This window comes from Cervus canadensis, chromosome 25 (assembly GCF_019320065.1).
Source record: "Cervus canadensis isolate Bull #8, Minnesota chromosome 25, ASM1932006v1, whole genome shotgun sequence".
Taxonomy (NCBI): domain Eukaryota; kingdom Metazoa; phylum Chordata; class Mammalia; order Artiodactyla; family Cervidae; genus Cervus; species Cervus canadensis.
In genome coordinates, this window is record NC_057410.1 from 14460895 (window position 1) to 14479322 (window position 18428).

Genomic DNA, 18428 nt, shown 5'->3' on the forward strand with positions numbered 1-18428 from the left:
GTTTCAGTGAGGTATGGAGACTTTTGGGTGGGCTCTTGTCTATTAATGCTCCCTAGAGACAGGAGTTCTCTGATGTTCTAAAGTTTTGGAGTTGAGCCTCTTGCCTCTGGGCTTTGGTCCTCCTCTTACAGTAGCCTCGAGACTTCTCCATCCATATAGCACTGAAGATAAAACCCCTGGGTTAATGGTGAAAGAACTCTTCACAGCCAGGATCACCCAGAGAGATTCATAGAGAAGAGAAGAGGGACGGGGGAGACAGAGGTGACCAAGAAGAGAAAACAGAGTGTCAAAAGGGAAGAGAACAGTCAAGTCAGTAATCAAATCCCTATGTGAAAATGGATGCTGAAGATTAGATTCTTAAAGGTACAAAATTGATAACAAATATCAAAAAGCAAAGATTAGAAACCAAGAATAGAGGTTAGACTCTCAAAAATACAATATAAAAATACAAAACAAAATTGGTCACAAAGATTAATAAAAATATATGGAATTAAAAAAAAGTTTATTTTTTAAGAAAGGTAATCAGTTCCATTCAGTCACTCAGTTGTGTCCGACTCTTTGCAACCTCATGGATTGCAGCACGCTAGGCTTCCCTGCCCACCACCAACTCCTGGAGCTTACTCAAACTCAGGTCCATCAAGTCAGTGATGCCATCCAACCATCTCATCCTCTGTTGTCCCCTTCTGCTCCCGCCTTCAATATTTCCCAGCATCAGGGTCTTTTCAAATGAGTCAGTTCTTCACATCAGGTGGCCAAAGGATTGGAGTTTCAGCTTCAGCATCAGTCCTTTTAATGAATATTCAGGACTGATTTCCTATAGGATAGACTGGTTGGATCTCCTTGCAATAGTAGGCTACAAACATGAAAGTTAAAGGAGGGATAAAGCATTAAAATTTTTTAAAATTAAAAAGTGACAATAGTAGAAATATATCTGGGAATTTCTCTGGAGCTGTTGTGGGAAGTGTGGGGTGGGTACAATGGCAGATAGTCCCTTGTTCTGGCTTGTACTTGTTCTAAAGTTCTATAGTTGCCCCTTAAATGCATAGTCTCAGCATTAACTGCAGGGTTTTAATCTGTTGCACCTGTCACTTCCAGGGCGGTTCACCCTTCTTTGTTTTTTTTGGATTCCTCTGTTTGCAAGCATCTTCAGTATCCAATTTCTGCCCTGACAAAAGAGGGCAAAAGTGGCCACTTATTTAGGCTCACTTGTTCAGTTGTGCTGTGGAGATGGACTCTGCAAACAAATACTGCTGGTATGTGCGGGGAGTGGTCACACTGGATGGACCACAGTGGGTTTGCCACAGCCCAAGTTGGTGTGTACTTCCCAGGTCCAAGCTGCTCAGGCAACTGGGTGCTTGGTGAGCGCACTGTCCCAGGTGGGCTGTGGAGTCTTATGCACCTCCCCATTCCTGGCTGCTCAGTTTTCGGGGTGTGCCATGGGGGCACAGCCCCAGGTGTCCCATCTGTCCCCTCTGAGGAGCTGATCTAAGGCTGTGATATTCTTGGCGGATGTGAACCTTCCAGGATCCCAGGAAGACGTGCCTAGTAACTGGCAGCCTGATCAGTTTGGTGGAAAATGCAGTCTCTGGGGCTGAGATCGGAGCAGCCCCTTGCCTCTGGCTCTGGCTGCTGCACTCTGCCTCTCGGGGGAGAGGGCCCTGAATGATAGCTGGCTTGCTCTCCTTTGGAATTTGCTAGCGCACAAGTCTTTGTTCTGTGAGCATGCCAGGGGTCACCATGTGGTGTTAGAGCCTTTTGCCAGAAAGGTCCTTTTTCTTTTTTTGTGTCTCTGCTGATCCTATGGTTTGGGTTGTTATGTCACATTAGTCCCATCAGATTGTCTTCAGGGCATTCGAGCCTGATCCTTACCCTAAAGACCAATGATGCAGCCCGCGCCTCTCTGCCCAGCCCCCACTCCCTGCTGGTGGATGCGAGTGTCTGAGCTGCTTCTCCACTGGTAGTTGAAGTTAGGCTCATACTTTGTGGCTTTTTATTTTATTTTTCCAGTTATGTAGCCCTCTGAGATTCCAAATCTCCCCACTGACATGCCTGTGAGAGGGTTTCCTATTGCATGGAAACTTCTCCTTTATGACTCCCTCCCCAGGATAAGCCCTCTATCCCTAAATCCTTTGTCTCTGTTTTCATCTTTTATATTTTGTCCTACATCCTTTCGAGGCAACTGGGCTGCCTTTCTGGGTGCCTGGTGTCCTCTGAAAGTGTTCAGAAGTTGTTTTATGGAAGTTGCTCTGAATTCAAATGATTTTTTGATGAACTTGTAAGGGAGAAAGTGTCTCCCTGTCCTATTCCTTCGCCATTATGGGATTGCCCTCCATCAGGGTCTTTTCTAATCAATCAGCTCTATGCATCAGGTGACCAAAGTATTGGAGCTTCAGCTTCAGTATCAGTCCTTCCAATGACATTCAGGATTGATTACCTTTAGGATTGACTGGTTTGATTTCTTGCAGTCCAAGAGACTCTCTAGAGTTTTCCCCAACACCACAGATCAAAAGCATCTATTCTTTGGTACTCAGCCTTCTTTATTGTCCAACTTTCACACCCTTACACGACTGCTGGGAAAACCATAGATTTGATTATATGGACCTTTGTTGGCAAAGTAATGTGTCTGCTTTTTAATACACTGTCTAGGTTGGTCATAGTTTTTCTTTCAAGGAGCAAGCGTCTTTTAATTTCATGACTGCAGTCACCATCTACAGTGATTTTGGAGCACAAGAAAATAGTCACTGTTTCCCCATCTATTTGCCATGAAGTGATGGGACTGGATGCCATGATCTTCGTTTTTTGAATGTTGAGTTTTAAGCCAGCTTTTTCACTCTCCTCTTTCACCTTCATCAAGAGGCTCTTTAGTTCTTCTTCGCTTTCTGCCTTAAGGGTGGTGTCATCTGCATATCTGAGGTTATTGATATTTCTCCCGGCAATCTTGATTCCAGCTTGTGCTTTATCCAGCCCAGCATTTCACATGATATACTCCGCATATAAGTTAAATAAGTAGGGTGACAATATACAGACTTGATGTACTCCTTTCCCAATTTGGAACTAGTCCATTTTCCCATGTCCAGTTATAACTGTTGCTTCTTGATCTGCATACAGGTTTCTCAGGAGTCAGGTAAAGTGGTCTGGTATTCCTATCTCTTTAAGAATTTTCCACAGTTTGCTGTGATCCACACAGTCAAAGGTTTTTGCATAGTCAATGAAGCAGAAGGAGATGTTTTTCTTGAATTCTCTTGCTTTTTCTATGGTCCAATGGATGTTGACAATTTGATCTCTGGTTCCTCTGCCTTTCCTATATCCAGCTTGAACATCTGCAACATCTTGAATATTGTTATTTCACATACTGTAGAAGTCTAGCTTGGAGAATTTTGAGCATTACTTTGCTAGCATGTGAAATGAGTGCAATTGTGCAATAGTTTGAACATTCTTTGGCATTGCCTTTCTTTGGGATTGGAATGAAAACTGACCTTTCCAGTTCTGTGGCCACTGCTGAGTTTTCCATATTTGCTGGCATATTGAGTGCAGCACTTTCACAGCATCATCTTTTAGGATTTGAAATAGCTCACCTGGAATTCCATCACCTCCACTAGTTTTGTTTGTAGTGATGTGAAGGCCCAATTGACTCTGCACTCCAAGATGTCTGGTTCTAGGTGAGTGATCACACCATAGTGGTTATTCAGGTCATTAAGATATTTTTGTGTAGTTCTTCAGTGTATTCTTGCCACATTTTCTTAATATCGTCTGCTTCTGTTAGGTCCATACTGTTTCTATTTTTTATTTTGCCCGTCTTTGCATGAAATATTTCCTTGGTATCTCTAATTTTCTTGAAGAGATCTCTAGGCTTTCTCATTCTATTTTTACAGAGTTTTAGATAAATCACCTAACTCTTTCAGTCCTGGTTTCTTCACTTATGCAACAAAGAGACAAGTCTAGGTATTTGCTATTCTTACATTTGTTACTAATATCACATACATTTCTGACTATTATTCTCAACCATGCAAAGGATAAAGCTTGTAACTGAGGCTGTTTCTTAACCCTGTGCCCCCTGAAGATTTGGGTACACTAATATTTAGACAAAGAAGCACACATCTTTCATTTTTTTTTGATCAATTAAAAAAAAAAACAACTGATGTTTTACAAGAGGGAAAGAATATTGATTTTATTTATTTTTATTTTTGAACTGAAGAATGAAGGCAAATAATAATAAAATTGCAGTGTAATAAACTATGCTGGCATAAACATTTAGGACCAGTAAAGGAAATCATCAAATTCTATGTCATTTACACATAAAATTTAGAGAGCAAACAGTTATCCTTTCAAAGATATTAATTTATATTCCAAAATGAACAATTAAAGATTGCATAATTATATAACATTGATATTGTTATATGTGTGAATATATATATATTTTTCTTTTTTGTAAAATAATTTCATGCTTATAAAAGTCACCCTTAGTCAACTTGGGACAAAGAGAACAACACATAGTAGATATAAACCAAGTAATAAATAGGATATAAGTAAGGAAAATATTATAAAGCAGGTACACTATTGACACAAAAGAAAAAAAACATACTTTTCTATTACTTAAAGGAAATTCACAATCATTTCCAGGAATTCTTTAAGAATTTAAGGCCATTTGTTCTAGAGAAATGCTTTAATTTAGACACAACTGTCATTTTGTCACAAAACTGTAATCCTCATAAAAATTGTACATGCAAAACTCTTTACAATTTTTAATTGTGGACTATCAGATCAGAACATAGGAGCAGGTTTTTTTCACAAATGTGTTGAATATTAAGTCACACAGTTGTATATATTTAATTGGGAATTTCACAGAAAACTTCTCGTCTGTACATGCTGTGTGGTAACTTGGGAAGGAATCCAAACCAAAAGAGTCAGTATCCCTTTGAATTAAAATAATATCTAAGCAAGGTATAATGAAAAAAAGTGTTTAAAACATCTGCTGCACAGTTAAATATTCTGAATTTTAGTCTTTCTACATAGTTTTGTAATATAAAGATGTTACTTTGTACACAAAGTATATTCTGTGCATTTACAGTACACAATGCTTGACTTTTTATTATTTCTACTTATCATTATAAAACATAAACAAACTGCAGTTTAAATTTAGAACCCAAACTTGATAAAAAAAAAAAAGTTCATGTTCTTTCAGGGTACACATCTGTTAAGTGTAAATTCCCATACTTGACAAATAGCATAGAGAAACTTTACTAAACAGACGCAGCTTCATAAGACAACTCACTGAGGAATGTGAACTTATTTTTACTTTCCCTTCTTTGCAATTGCATTTGATCAGACAGTCATTCAAAGAGATATTGCTCTTGTGATTATAGCTATTGCAATTTAGAAGACAAAGGATTCAATATTCAAAACTTGTATTCTTAAGAATAGTTATAAAAGTATTGTAATTTAAAAAGTAGTAACATGTAAACATTGATACAGAGAGACTGCTTTCCTATACACATAGCAGTCTAAGACAACATCTGAGTTAAAAACATAGGTTGTGCTTTTCCCCAACAATTCACTGGAAATTAGCTGTTTCTGTCCAAAAACTTTTAAAGATTCATACAAGACATCATATTTTGCATCAAGCATATAAACAATTTTTCTGTTGCTCATGCAACAAATGTATTTACAGTTTTGGTTTAGGAAGATAATAAATTTTGGATACAAAACAGCATACTAACCAATTCTGCTGAAACCAAACTGAGATGAATATTTTATTCCCTGGTTCATTATAGAGCACCAGGAGAAAAGCATGGACTCAGCAGTTCTAACCAAAGTGTAGTTACGTTAGCATTTCAGAGCAGAGTTATATTTGAGTCTGTAACACATGTGTAGATGGGGTGTATGGGGGAGGTGCAGGTGATGGCTTGATTCCTCTGGCCCTCATGTAGGAGAGAAACTGCTCCGGGATCTCCGCTAGGACATCTTTAGCTAATCTAGCCATGCTCAGAATGTGATTTCCACTTCTGTCAATATAATCTCTGAATGGCACAAACTAAAACAGAGTTCAAAGTAAGTTATTTAGCAGAGCTTACCATGCTATTTAAATAAATAAAAAAATAGACACAAAACCAACATATATAAACATTTGGTTGTAGGAGAATCAGAGAAACTGGAGTAATGGCAAGAAGCATAATAATTACTATGATTTTAAAGAGATTTGGTTCATTATCAATAGCTCTAACAGTGACCACACCTTTCTTATAATTTTTCTAAAATGAGATGGAATTGTTATTTATGTTTTTTCCCCACAATAACTCTTGTCTCCTGGTCCTGCTGCCCACATCATGCTGCTACATGCATTATACAGTTCCGCGTTCTACACCTAACTTGACTCCCTTTGAATGGAGCACTATCCTCTTCAGGGTTCAGCTTCTCACATGAAGTTAATGCATGCTTAACTCAGCTTTCAGTGTAGAAATATCACTCAATTCAGGGTTAAAAAATAGTGTACATTGCTAAAGATTCCTGAATACATGTTAAATATTTTAAATTATATTACCAGACCATCAAATCACATGGACAATGAATAAAAAATTTATATAGTTCACATTAGTATGAACCTGAAATATGCTTGATTTTTATATGTTATTTGGAAAGGCAAACAATAAACAATTGGAAATCTTCAACATAGATTTTGGTATACTTCTTATTGATGTGTACCAAATATCAAATATCAACATTATTTTTACAATACATAAAAATGATTGCTCTATCTTTATATAAACAATCATGTGAGAATCTGTATCACTAAATCCTCTGACAATAGATTGCTTGATTTTGTTCTCTGTTATAAAGGTTACTTAATAAAACAATGTGCTGTTTGAGAGCAGTAATTCAATTTCCCCTTAGAGACATGATGATTCTTGAAAGCAGCTTGAGAACTGGTAACGTGATAGTTTGGGCATGCAGTAATTTTAGGTTTTGGAGAAAAGGCACAGTGAAGACATTTCAGGAGGTTGAACAACTTTTAAATATAATGTTTTGAAGTTTAAATTAAATCTTTTTTTTTCCCCAAGAGAATCACGGAGTGAGCACACTTTCATCTCATACATAACTACTTTATTTTGGAAATTTACTTTTGATTTAAGCAGTTACTCAAGATGTGCTTTCAGAAAACAACTGTTATTAGGAAGCACACTTTAAACCAGCCAGATACTTGTGATAGATAAAACAAGTTAAAATGTTAAATTAAATAGCAAATGTAATACCACTTATATGGTGAAAGCAGTATCTTTTAAGGAAGATCAGAAAAGTACTTCTTTCTTTTTAATATAAGGCATACTACAGACAGAAGCATACTTATGTGATCATAATTTTACCCTGTTATGATATACCAAGAGGAAAACAGCAGAACTTTAAAAAATGTGATAGAAGGTAACAAATCTTTCTCTTATCTTAAAGGTAGCTAAGTAAAGATAAGAAAAACACTGACAGAGTGAATATAATCTTCAGTGGAGAAAAGAAACAGGCATATAAGAATGTTTGTAAAGTTATTATCTAACTTAGACAAGATGACATTTTTAACAAAAAAGCAAAGAGGTGCAAACAAAGTTAGATTTATTTTCTCTCTGACACTATAAGGTGAACACAGTGAAGGACTGATGAGAAAAAATACCTAATTTCTGCTATAGTTTATTGCATTCTTATTTTAAAAGGCATATTATTTTAAAAATAAACATTTAGTAATGGTTTGGTTGCCTGTGTGCGTGCTAAGTCACTTCAGTTGTGTCTGACCCTTTGCAATCCTATGGACTGTAGCCCACCAGGCTTCTCTGCCCATGGGATTCTCCAGGCAAGAATACTGGAGTGGATTTCTACGACCTCTTCTAGGGCATCTTCTTGACTTAGGGATCTAACCCGTGTCTCTTATGTCTCCTACACTGGCAGGCAAGTTCTTTACCACTAGCACCACCTGGGAAGCATATATATATATATATATATATATTTTATAGGAGATCAATTTTTGAACAATCTATAGCTAATCCCTATGTTTCAGGGAAATGGCAACACTCTGGCAAGTAGTTGATACTTCTCTAGGGAAGAGGGAGGCCTTACCTGCTGTGTCTTTCCTTTACCTCAACTTTGCTCTTATATTTACTTTTATTTTGGTTTTGACTTTTTTCCTAGACCGTGGAAGCTAAATTATCTGTTTATTCTCTCAACTCATAAACTCTGAAATTAGACTTCCCAGGTTCAGAGGCTGGTCCTGCTGCTTATTAGCTGTGTGATCTTGGACAAGTTATTTTCTACTGTAACTCAGTTTCCTCTTCTATAAAAGGAAGATAATAATAATACATTCTTCATCTGGTTGTTATATTAAAAATCAACAAATAAGTGCTTAAAACAGTTTTAAACTCATAACATGTATGATAGTCATTGTTATTGCTCTTCATTAATTTATACATTTATATATGCAATATAAATATTGGACTATTTTCTTACTAGTCTTTTGTTTACACTCACATCAAACTTTACAAGAAATATATTTTTATCAAGTTTTTATCTCTTTCAAATTTAGGTACCAGTACTAGTACCATAATCTAAAAAATGTAATTCCTGACCTATTTGTTATTTTAAAACATCTGTTTTTTCCACTTTTCCAGCAAATGCTGTAAGATGTGTTAAATTTTTATTGAAGTAAATATAAATTTATTTTTAACAATGTTATGACACTCTGGAATGTCAAAACTAAGATTCAAAATCATTGTTCTCACAATACATACAGTTCTACTTATCCTTAACACATGTTAATAAATAATGGGTAAGAAAGAAATCTTAATTTTCAACCAAGCAGGGAGGTACATATCTCATTTAATTTATGTTTATTAAATGTGGGCACAGATTCTGATATGTCCCTTGAGTATGGACCTTGCCCCTGAGTTAAGAGTACCTGAGTTAACAGTACCTGTGATATTATCAACAGGAGTATGCCTCATCCCATGTGTGTGTTGGGAGCGGAGAAAAAGATGTCTGAGAATGTTCTATTCACTAAGCTAAATTATCTCATCTTTTCCAAAGGAACACTCAACTCTTCAGTAAGTCAAGAAGCACTTCCTGAAGTGAGACATGAAAATGACAAGTGACTCTGTTTCCTTTACCTCTTACCAGTGTTGAACCTCACACTATTCATGACAAAATTATACTCTTTTCTTCTCGGACTATTGTTCATATCCTTCTACAGTAATAATTTTCCACTCAACTTATCAGACCCTTCTGTTCATTGTCCCCTTTAATCAGTTATTTCTGATCACTGTACCGAGGGACCGCCTGTTCAAAATAACACCCACACATCTATGAATGTATGTTGGTCACTGACTAAGACCATAAATCAACTTGGACCCTTAAACTGTTCAGGTTAGAGGAACAAATCAATTTTTACTTTGAACTAATTTATCACATTCATACGAAGAATACCAATAAATGCATTCTATTCAGTGGGAAGATATCATATCCTTGACACTCTGCATCTTTATTTTATACTTACGTCCAGTATAAGGAAAATGTTCTACAGAGTTGCTCTAACAGTTAGCTTTGCCTATTTGTGAAAAAAGTTTGAATCAGTTTGGGCAAATGAGCTTTTAGTTGCAGTTCTGTTCAATTTATTTGTTCCTACTTTGCAGAGCTCCATTAGTGCTTTTCATGTCTAAGCCTTCAAGGTTATTATTCACCTTTTAATGGAAGATATGATTTAAATATATTTTTTAAGGGAATGATAGGCTGGATAGCAGCTGAATGAAGCCAGGATAAATGATACTGCATTATATTCAATGGCCAATCCATAGCATAACCAAGTAAACAAATAAATGGAAAACCTTTACATATATTGATTTAGAAAATAACTCACTTAAGTTTTATAACAACAATAGAATCTCATCCTGCATGCTATTTATATTATAGCCATATGAGAGTGAATCTTGAGACAATGAATATAATCACACATGAGACTGACTACAATGTCATATGTCAAGGTACAGCTGCTAGGAAACAATGAAATAAAAATGCCTTCCCACTGGACTATGCTAATATACTGTCAATAATAATTGATACTGATATTAATTATTTGAGCAACTGGCAGTTGGAAGGCTTTCTGCTGAGTGATTTAGTACAGTATCTATTTAGTTTTTATAAGCATATTATGAACTTACAAAGAAGCAAATAAAAACTTTAAGTTTAATTAACTTACCCCAAGATCAGATAGTTGTATGTACCAGAGATATTAATTAAATTCAAATTGATCTCTTATACCTTTACCACTACAGTGATATGAAAAGGGGAATAGATCTTCCTAATCTTAATTATAATTTGGCCTTTTAGGAGAGTGGATGCATTATAACAGAAAAGATTTTGGAATCAGAACTCTGTTGCCTTTTTGGATCTATAGACTTGTGACCTAAATAACTTCTCACAAGTTGGTTAACATTCCATCTTGGGCTTCAGTGTCCTTATTTATAAATATTAAAAGGCAAAGTGGCCAGTACTTTGAGGGAGATATAAAGTAATATGTTAATAAAGTGAAAGAATGGGGAAATTTATTCAAGTGTTCAGGGGGAGAGCTTTGTAAAAGGCTGTGTACACTGGGAAATTTCAAAATGCAGGGTTTTAATCAGCCCAATGAGGGGGAAGAGTATTCCAGGTAAAACGACAAGAGAAAATAAGAGCAGAACTACAGAAATGGGTGATGCAAAGACAATTAATTGTTGTATTTGCCTGGGCAAAGTGGGCATGTGTGTTTGTTTGTGTTTGTGTATAGCTAAAAAGGAAGATTAGAGTCAGGCCATGTCTTCTCTTAAATGCTATGTTTAGGTTTTAGAATCAAAGATATACAAAATACTTGTTAATATTTTAGAATAAGAAATTTCAACATAACACTGTGACTCTACTTCTTACTGGGCTTTCCAGGTGGCTCAGATGGTAACAGATTTGCCTACAATGCAGAGAACTGTGTTTGATCTCTGGGTTGGGAAGATCTGCTGACGAAGGGAATGGCTACCCACTCCAGTATCCCTGCATGGAGAATTCCATGGACAGAGGAGCCTGGGGGCCTGGAGTCAATGGCATCGCAGAGTTGGACACAACTGAGCGACTAACATTTTCATTTCACTACTTCTTACTAGCTATGTGAGTATGGACAAGAGAGATAAAACTTCACTTTTTCTTTTAAAATATGGTAATCAAAGAACTTGTCTCATAAGGTCAAGGTGAAGTAACGTTATAGCTCTTAGCCTGCCTAGCATATGAAGGACTTAATAAATGATTAAGTATTATTATTATATGAAGAAGATGGATGCCACTTAAGATTTGACATAAAGGAAAAGGTCAGTTTTTGTTCTGATCACAAAGAAGGGCAATGCAACGTAAAGAAAAAGTTCCAACTACCACACAATTGCATTCATTTCACATAGTAGGAAGGTAATGCTCAAAATCCTTCAAGCTAGGCTTCAAACAGCATGTGAACTGAGAATTTCCAGATGTACAAGCTGGATATTAAAAAGACAGAGGAACCAAAGATTGAGTTGCCAACATCTGTTGGATCATAGAAAAAGTAAGGGAATTCCAGAAACACATCTAATTCTGCTTCATTGACTATGTTATTAGCCTCTGACTGTGTAGATCACAAAAACACTGTGGAAAATTCTTAAATTTGGGGAATACTAGACCACCTTGTCTGCCTCCTGAGAAACCTGTATGCAGGTCAAGAAGCAACAGTTAGACCTTGATATGGAATAATGGACTGGTTCCAAATTGGGAAAGGAATACGTTAAGGTTGTATAATGTCACCCTGCTTATTTAACTTACGTGCAGAGTACATCATACAGAATGCCAGGTTGGATAAATCACAAGCTGGAATCAAGGTTTCTGGGAGAGATATCAATAACCCCAGATATGCAGATGACACCACCCTTATGGCAGAAAGTGAAGAGGAATGAAAAGAGCCTCTTGATGAAGGTGAAAGAGAGTGAAAAAGCTGGCTTAAAACTCAACATTTGGAAAACTAAGATCATGGCATCTGGTCCCATCACTTCATGGCAAATAGATGGGGAAAAAAAGTGGAGACAGTGACTGATTTTATTTTCTTGGGCTCCAAAATCACTATAACCATGAAATTTAAAGACGCTTGCTCCTTGGAAGAAAAGTTATGATGAACCAAGACTGTATATTAAAAAATCAGAGACATGCTTTGCTAACAAAATTCCATATAGTCAAAGCTATGGTTTTTCCAATAGTCATGTATGGATGTGAAAGTTGGACCATAAAGAAGGCTGAGCGCCGAAGAACTGATGCTTTCAAACTGTCATGCTAAAGACTCTTGAGTCCCTTGGATAGCAAGGAGATCAAATCAGTCAATCTTAAAGGAAATCCACCCTGAATATTCATTGTAAGGACTTACGCTAAAGCTCCAATGCATTGGCCACCTGAATTGAAGAGCCAATCATTGGAAAAGACCGTGATGCTGGGAAAGATAGGATGCAGAAGGAGAAGGTAATGACAGAGGATGAGATGTTGGATGGCATCATCCATTTAATGGACATGAGTTTGAGCAGTCTCTGGGAGAGAGTGAAGAACAGGGAAGCCTGGTGTACTGCAGTCCATGGGGTCACAAAAAGTCTGACATGACTGAGTGACTGAACAGCGACAACAATGGAGAAGTTGGATGCCACTTAATATTTGACATAATAATAAAAATCCCACTTACCACTCCCAACTTTCTGTGGAACTCAGCTACCTTCTACTATTTACAGTTAGGCTTTTGTTTGTCCACTTAAGAAATTTGGGATATCATTTGGAGTGTGTTAACTTGATTAGCAATGTGTAAGAAATCGAAAGTAGCAAAAAGTTAAGACAGCCTAAATAGATCTTATTTTCCAACATTATTTTAACCACCAGTGTTTACAGCATTGATTATGATGACTTAGATATTTTCTGATGGTAGGAAGATTGACAATATTATTCTTGGTGTGTCTTTGCAACCTCAATATTATAAATATTCAAGAATATTTCTATTCTTAAAAATAACTCATTTAAAAATGTTTTAGTGAATGGTAGAACCAGGAAACCTGTAATTGTGCAATGTTATGAGATTTTAATTAAGATGAGAGAAAAATGCTAATTCTTCTTGAATACAATGTGATATGTAAATGATTACCCTGCAAACTATTTTTAAAAGAAAATCAGCATTTAGGAACTTTTCCATGATATTAGAAAAGGATTCATCAAATATCTTTAAATAAATATAGACATGTAAGTCTAGATGCCATTGTCATTCAGGAGGCTACTAATTCTCTGGGAAGATCCTGTTCAGTATCTGTAACATCTCATGACTTTTTCAGTTCAGCTTTATATGGTAGAATAGCTTGAGTCAATTCCTTGAGTCTTTAGCTATATATCATCAGGTGTCTTCAGAATCTTTAGTGACCTCAGTGTCACGTTATGATGATAGATTAGTCTCAAGATTCTGACTTTTAATGAGAATATATATATATATATATATATATATAAAGTCTTCAAAAATGTGTTATATTGCTGTTGTAATGCATTTATGCATTTTATATATATATATATATATATATATATATATATATATATATGGAGATGGAGTCTGTAAATAATGAAAGAAAGGCTCAAGGGTAATTTATTGACTTGTTCAAGATCAGAATGACAACATTATAATTTCATAGACCTGAGTCCTATCTCAATATTCTGTCCAATGTAGCAAATCCAATTAGAGATGAAAGACTTTCATGATCAAGGGAACTTTTGTTTCATAAATAAAATAACTAAAAAACTTGGTTGTCACTAACGTAACATATTAGTCATCCTAAAGGAACCCTTAGTGATATGAGCAGTCTTAACCACCCTCTAACGTGTGTGCGTGCTCAGTTGTGTCTGACTCTTTGCAATCCCATGGACTATAGCCTGCAGGCTCTTCTGTCCATGGAATTTTCCAGGCAAGAATACTGGAGTTGCCATTTCCTCCTCCAGGGTATCGTCCCCACCCAGGGATCGAACCTACATCTCTTGTGTCTCCTGTGTTGGCAGGCAGATGCTTTACCACTAATGCCACCCGGGAAGCAGCTACCTTCTAAGGGAGACAGTAGTGCCAATTTCCTTTAAGCGTCATTTAGATGATATTACAAAAGATGAAGTTGCCTCTTTTAACTTTGTAAAAATGCATTAAAAGAGCAACATAAAACATTTATACTTCAAATTTATACTTCCTTGCAGTAATTTGATTTTAAGGAAATTGTGAACCAAATATTATGGAGAGACTTTTAGAAAAAAGTGCAATTACCTGGATCTATAATTATGCTAACCAGATTAAGGTGAATAAAGCGTATAATTATAAAAACAAAACACTGTTTTGTTCTTAAATAGATTTTTAAATAGATGACCACATCACCGTGTTCCCTTTGTCAGATGTTTTTAAACAAATTATTCATGTGTGCTTTTTACTCTACCAAGAACATTAGGTTAAAAATTTAAATCATATTTAACTGTCTCCTTAAAAAATTGTTATACAGATGTTTCTATCTTAAAACAATTTTGCTGACTGATAAAGAATAATGCATTTGTATTTGTCAAGATTCACCTTTTTTATTATATTTATGAATTATTTTATATTATTTTCTCTCTCTAATTTTAAAAATTATTTTTCTTTCATTTTATTGAGTGTTATTGAAGTAATGTATTTTACATACATTAATGATTAAATCCTTACAACAATGCCAGAACACTGAAATTTAGAAAGCTCGTCCAAGTTATCACAGAGGACAATCCAGGATTTGAACCAAATTCTGTTAGATTCCAAATAGATTCTCTTCATGACTATATTATGGGTGAATACATAAGTTATTATTTAGGAGATAATATTGAATTCCATTATTTTCACTTTCAAAACTTTTAAATCATGTGCTTAAATTGCAATGGGGACTTCCATTTCCTATTTAAAAGGTGTACTTCACAGTCTTTTTTGTTTCTGACATCCTAAAAGATATAAACATTCTAAAGTATGCAAAAATTTAATTGATTTAACTCCGTTGCTTCAATCATAAACTTACTGTATTGGTTAAAATTTGGTTAAACTGATTCTTTTCTTTCTATCCCCTCCCAGAATAGTAGACTTTATTTTTCTTGATTCTAACAGAATTATGATCATGTGTGTATATATATATATATATATATATATAAACATATAATCTACTATTATGCTATATTTTATTATGTTATACAAATTATTATGTTATTATATATTGCTATATTAACACATGCCCTTTATATAATTTTTATATTTATATATAATTCTAAGATCTATTTTTCTACTTTTCTAGCAATAATCTATGAGAAAAATAAAAAAATTTACATTTTTGGTTTGTTTCTACTAAGTTTAGTTATGCTGAATATGTATCAGCTATCTTAAAATATTTTTAATTTTTATTGAGGACTAAATAATAAATAAATAAGCATCATTAAAAGTCTGTTGTGTTTCTGAATTTTAATTTTACTAAAGACCTCAATGACATTTTCTGTTAATAATAATGTAAGAAAAGATACTTATTAACAATTCTGCTTTATATGTGGTGAACATGAAGTACAGGGGAAAGTAATTGGGTGCTTATTTTAGGTCCTGTTACTTAACATGCATCTCATAATCATCTGCCTAAATTAAACAGAACCTGAGATTTGATTTCAATTTAAGCTACTCGTTTTCAAATCAGAACTGACATAAACTTTTCATAATGAACAAAATAAATAATTTTCATCAAATTTCTTACCTGCACAATGTCTCTTTCAGCATATTTTCCTCTGGAGGAAACTCTTACATCATCTCCATCCAATTCAACCATTGCTTGAAAATAAAATAGGATAATTTATCCAATGCATTTTAGCCATATACTCTAACAATGTAGGCAATAAGGAAATCAAGATGTATGAAGTAACAATATGTACTGTGTAAAGGCAGAAAGCTTGCTGATCCTTTCATCTCCGCAGTGATTTCTTCCACAGAAGTTAACTGAATGCCAATGTTACAAATGAAGAAAGCAAGCGAAGACCTCATGTGATGCTTTGAAAAGTGAGGAGAGCCTATACAGTGTAGAAGTCTTTAGGTACATCTCCCATCCTAAAAATTCTCAAATCTGGGCTACATGCTTACATGATGGATTCATTCAGTTCTAATGTTTTTTTTTTTCTAACTTAAGAAACTTGGTACTAATCATTATAGAATTTCCAATAGCAATTTGAACTTTATTCTCTTTGAAATTACAACAAACTATGCAATCATATTGTCTGTAATCTTTTTGTGAATAGAATTTAAAACAAAAAGGCATCTTTTAGTGACTGGATAAATCATGATTTTTCTGAGGTATGATTTTTTTTCATTGGTTAAAAATAATTTTGACATTACATAGGTCAGCTGTTATTTGGGAATGGTATAATATAACAGGATTGTGGTATACAGTAGTGTTATGCTGCAATTGAGAACATTTTCCAGAGTTTAATGTTCTTTGGTGAGAATTCTGTAAGTAACTAATGACATGATGAATGCTAATTTGTACTTAAAGTATAATTCTCTTACTAATAACTCATTTTGTACACACATGATATTCACCAGACTCCAGAGAGCCATTTGCAATTGTCTGCTTTTTGCCCTCTAAAAAACACTAGAATACAGTCCTCACCTTTTCACTGTTTTCTTCAGTGCTTGGATAATGCATTTCAGTTATAGATATTTTACTGTTTTGCCTACTTTTTTTAATTGAGGTATAACTGAAAAATAACATTATATTATTTTTAGCAGTAAAATGTAATGATTCACTATTCGTGTATACTGTGAAATGATCACCATAATGAGTCTAATTGACCATACATGATTACAAATTCTTTTTCTTTTGATAAAAACTTTAAGGTCTATTCTCTCGGCAGCCTTCATATATGCAACATGATATTAACTATACTCACCACACTGTACATTACATCTCCATGACTTACTTATTTTATAACTAGAAGTTTGTGCCTTTTGATGTCCTTCACCCATTTCACATACCTCCAACCCTGGCAAGCCTCTGACAACCATCAAACTGTTCTTTATATCATTAAGCTTTATTTTTTTAAAAACATGTTTTTTAAGTTTTACTTTTCTACATATTTTCAGGAATAAATATCTGAGGTGAAACATTGCCAGTACACATAACTGATAGTGAACCATCATCCAGTAATCTGCTTAGATATATATGTCAATATTTAGTAAATTATACAAATTTCCAATAAAAAGGCAACTAAATTATTCAAAATACAAAAGAAGTATTTTTTCTCTCCTATTTATTAGGGATCTAAATAGGAAAATTCAATATACTCAAATATTTTCAATAATTAATTTCTTTTTTCTTCTAGGTTTGTTTTCAAAATTTTCATATTACTTTGAGACGTAAATGAACATTGATGGTGACATGTCAGCGATCAGAGAATTTTCTCCTATATTATCTAATTTGCTAATAACTCATAATGATTACCCTATACTCACTCAAAAATAGAAAACAAAATTTAGATGATGTTCTGGGCCTCACCTTCCACGGTCCTCTACAATCTCCATTGGTCTTTGTGAGTGTTTCATTTCAGTTAAAGAAAATAGCAGTTATTCAGGCAATAATGTATTAGAATGAGATGCTATAAAAATATCACCCACTTTTCAGTATGTCCTTTGTGTTAAAAGGCTGCAGGTAGCAGAATTGGAAACTACACATTTGAGAGCAAGAAGAAAAGAAATGGCATGTAAGTGGTGAAAGGGAAATGTTCACCCTTCAATTTTTCAGATCATCTGGTCCTCAAGAAGCCTGAAATTGTAAGCTCCAGTTCCCCACCTGATCCCCTCTCTGGAAAAAAGATGTATAAGAAACAGATCTGTATTTATTTCTAGCCTTGTGAGACAAAATGATATTAGAACCCCTTATATTTTCCCTTCTTTCCTAAACTTGGATCAAGGCAATTAAATGGATACTATATTGACTTGCTGCATTTTAAGGATAAAGAAATTCTTCTTGGAAAAATTATACAGAAAGTTTTAAATTATTCTCATTGAAATTCAGAAATAAGACATTTAAATACTCATTAATCTAACAGTTAATTTATATTTCCTCTACTTTCAAAGAATGGATGGCAATATGTTGTATTTCTTGCCTATGTAAACCTCTTGGTTGAAATACATGTAGATGTTGAATTTATGTAGCTAACTGAGAAAATATGCAAGTTTTACTTCAATCTTTTCCTACTAATTTATATACATACTATATAAACTTATGGTAGATTTGGAAGTGCCTAGAAAAAGGCTCCTCTGATAAGATAGTACCAACTTGAATGTAACTCAGAAATTTTCTTCCATCAGGGTGAAAACAAAA

The 18428-nt window shown here is 34.6% G+C and overlaps 1 protein-coding gene across 1 annotated transcript in view; it reads right to left on the minus strand.

The window, feature by feature from the left end:
- Window positions 1–4141: 4141 nt before the first annotated feature.
- Window positions 4142–18428, minus strand: part of CPNE8 (copine 8) — a 260545-nt gene continuing 246258 nt past the window's right edge. Inside the window, exons 19-20 of the mRNA XM_043446546.1 lie at window positions 15810–15883; window positions 4142–6031 (exon numbers count right to left, since the gene is read on the minus strand). Of these exons, the coding sequence (XP_043302481.1) occupies window positions 5843–6031; window positions 15810–15883 (263 nt within the window). The 3' untranslated portion in view covers window positions 4142–5842. The remainder of the gene's footprint in view (window positions 6032–15809; window positions 15884–18428) is intronic.